Source organism: Brachypodium distachyon, chromosome 1 (genome assembly GCF_000005505.3).
Source record: "Brachypodium distachyon strain Bd21 chromosome 1, Brachypodium_distachyon_v3.0, whole genome shotgun sequence".
NCBI lineage: Eukaryota > Viridiplantae > Streptophyta > Magnoliopsida > Poales > Poaceae > Brachypodium > Brachypodium distachyon.
Window position 1 is genome coordinate 43,416,335 of NC_016131.3, and position 3,028 is coordinate 43,419,362.

The 3,028-nt window shown below is 63.3% G+C and overlaps 1 protein-coding gene across 1 annotated transcript; it reads right to left on the bottom strand.

Annotated features, from left to right (window-relative positions):
- Window positions 1–760: 760 nt before the first annotated feature.
- LOC100832534 (UDP-glycosyltransferase 73C5) lies at window positions 761–2,822 on the bottom strand. Its single transcript, XM_003563996.3, has one exon. The coding sequence runs from the start codon at window positions 2,505–2,507 to the stop codon at window positions 915–917; it is 1,593 nt and encodes a 530-aa protein (XP_003564044.1). The 5' UTR covers window positions 2,508–2,822; the 3' UTR covers window positions 761–914.
- Window positions 2,823–3,028: the final 206 nt, after the last annotated feature.

Here is a 3,028-nt window from a genome sequence, read left to right on the forward strand (position 1 = left end):
ACTTGCCGGGTGCCCTGGTCCTCCAGATCTGGGCCGCCAAAGGGTCCGTCGTCAAGCCTACAAAATGATGCTCTTAGGCCGAACATGCCGAGTAGACGCCATCGACGGACCAGTTCCACAGCAGGGCATCCTCACGTCCCTCCACAAGCTCAAAGCGTTGAATCCTCGTTCACAGAGCAAGGAACTCAGCGAGAGCCACCTCACCCAGGTCAGGACCCACATCCGTGAGCCACGCGCCCTGCAACCCCTCGCGAACCAACCCGGTGTTCACGAACCGGGGTCGAACAACTGCCACTAGAGAAGGGTACTCATCACGGATTCTGCAGCGCTCAAGCCATCTATCCTTCCAAAACTGGGTCCTGCCGCCGTCACCAACCCACGACGAAGTCGCCGCCTCGAAAAGATCCCTCACCTCGGGCGTGGTCCGGACGGCAAACTCCTTCCACGGCTTCGAGTCATCCACTCGCTCAAGCCACCGCCACCTAGCTCGAAGCGCCGTGTTGAGGAGGCTAAGGTTAGGAACGCCCAGCACCCCCCTGCCCCAGCTCTTTCGGCCTGCACACCATGTCCCACGCCACAAGATAGTTGCCACCATTAACCTCTTAAACCCTTTCCACAGCAAACCGCGACAAATCTTCTCCGCTCCCTTGAGAACCTTCACCGGAATATATAGACCGGCACTGACGATCAAAGCAAAGTTCTAAGCTACGCGCGTCCTTAACCAAAACTCCACTGTCAGCCAGATCATAATCGTTGTTGGTTCGAATGCAATCACAAAGTCCTCTTTTTTTCCTTTCATTTAAGCAAAGCATGAATGTTTGACTAGGTAAACACACGTATCGTAGAATCTGTAGCACGGAGTTGAACATCTAGTAAAGTTGATAATTAATGGCGGCGTCGTGCAGCTTAATTAATTAGGACTGTACTGACAAGGCAGCGTCGGCTTCGATCTTCTCGCCCTTCTTGCTCCCGAGCTCTGCCGCCGCGGCAGAAGGCACGGGCGTCGAGCTCGTGCCCCTCTCGTGGCTCCTCTTCCTTGACAGCTCCGAGACATAGCGGATCATGTCCTCCAGGTCAGAGCAGGACGCCCCGCCTTCCTCCATGGCCTTCCTGGCCTCCTTGGCGAGCTCCTTGGCCCTGGCCCTCCTCGCGGCCCCCTCTTCCCCGCCGTCCATCAGCTCGGCCACAGCCTTCTCCACGTCCCCGCTCGCCACCTGGACCCCCTGGGCTTCCTCTGGCACGTTCATGGCGGGCACCTTGACGCCGGACCTGACGCCGACCCGGAGCACATCCACGAGCAGCCGCTCGCTGCAGAACTGGTCGGCGAAGCTGGGCCACGTCAGCGCCGGGACCCCGTGGGCGATGGCCTCCAGCGTGGCGTTCCAGCCGCAGTGCGTCAGGAACCCCCCCGTGGCGCGGTGCGACAGGATGGTCACCTGCGGCGCCCACCCTCTGACGAGGAGGCCCCGGTCCCTGACACGCTCCTCGAACCCGCCGCCGTCTTCCGAGTTCAGCAAGGCCTTCACCGCGGCGTCGGACTTGGCCTCCTTGATGGCCCAGATGAAAGGCCGGCCCGAGGCCTCTAGCCCAAGCGCGAGCTCCGTGACTTGCTTTGCGGGCAGCTGCGCGATGCTGCCGAAGCTGATATAGAGCACGGACTCCGGCGGCCGCGCGTCGAGCCAGGCCGTGATGACGCCCGCGTCGACTTCGGCCCGGTTGCCGCGGCCGGCCATGGCGTCGGCGTCGTCTGCACCCAGGCTCGCGCATGTCGGCCCGACGGCCCACGTCTTCCGGCCCAGCGCAGCCGCGTACGCGTCCACGAAGACGCCCTCGAGCCCGCGGGACGTGTTGAGGAGAAGCCCGTCGGCGGTGGCCTCGGCGTGGAGCACGTCGCGGTGCTCCTTCTCGACGCCGGGCCACTGGAAGAAGCCCCGGAACGTGGCCTTGTTCCCGACGGCGCGCACGGGAAAATCCGGCACCTCGAACGGCTCCATCTCGTCGTCCCCGACACGGTCGTAAACCCCGTGCGCGGACAGGTTATGCACGGCGAGGAGGAAGTACGCGGACGGGCAGTGCAGCACGAGCCGCGCCGGGATGCCGACGCTGGCGCACACGCCCGCCGTCCACGGGTTGCACGCGTCTGCGATTAGGCAGTCCGGCCGCCGGGGCAGAGCCCGGAGGTACTGCTCGAGCGGCTCGGCCATCTTCCAGATGGCCTCGAAGAACTTGAGGTACATGCCCCTGTCGACCATCTGGTCCGCGTTCTCCATCCCTTCCGGCAGGCCGAGCTGCGGGCCGGGAAAGGGGAGCTCGACGAGCCCGACGTCGAGGCCTGCTCTCTTGGCGCTGTCGACGGCGGCCCGGTTGCGGGCCGCGTTGACGGGCGTGGTGACGATGGTGACGCGTGCCCCGCGGGACGCGATGAGGCGGGCTAAGTCCACCATGGGGATGATGTGGCCCTGCGCCACCAGCGGCACCAGCAGGAAGTGCAGCTCCGACGACGCCATGGCTGGCTAGCTGCAACGGCGAGGCTCCCCAGCGAGCCGTGGAATTTAATACTCCGTTTACTTATAGCGAGTCAGTGCGACACGTTGGTCGTTGTGGCCCGTACGGCACGACCGATGTCTGGCCGGACGGATCGAGGAGAGAAAACAACCAGAGGAGGAAGACAACAAGGAAACCGACGACTGGCTACCCCGTGATAAGGAGCGTGGGGCTACTGTACGTACACATGCATGGGCCGCAGCTACCAGCTATAGCTCCGTTTAGACGTACTTGGCTACGTGGACGCAGGAAGTACACGCGACGCCGGGGGAGATGGGATCTCGGTTCAAGGCTGTGTGGATCGAGAAGCAAGGTTTCCAGAAGCGGAAGCTTCTCTGGTAGAGGGATGCAGGGTCGCAGTGCAGGAGCGGGTGACGTGTGCGCATAGCGCAGCTTCCTTGTCGCCGTCTTCCGGGTCCAACGAGTGGCCGCCGGGTCACTGCGGCACTGGAGTCTCCGTCTCTCCGGCCTCCGGGTTTGGTGA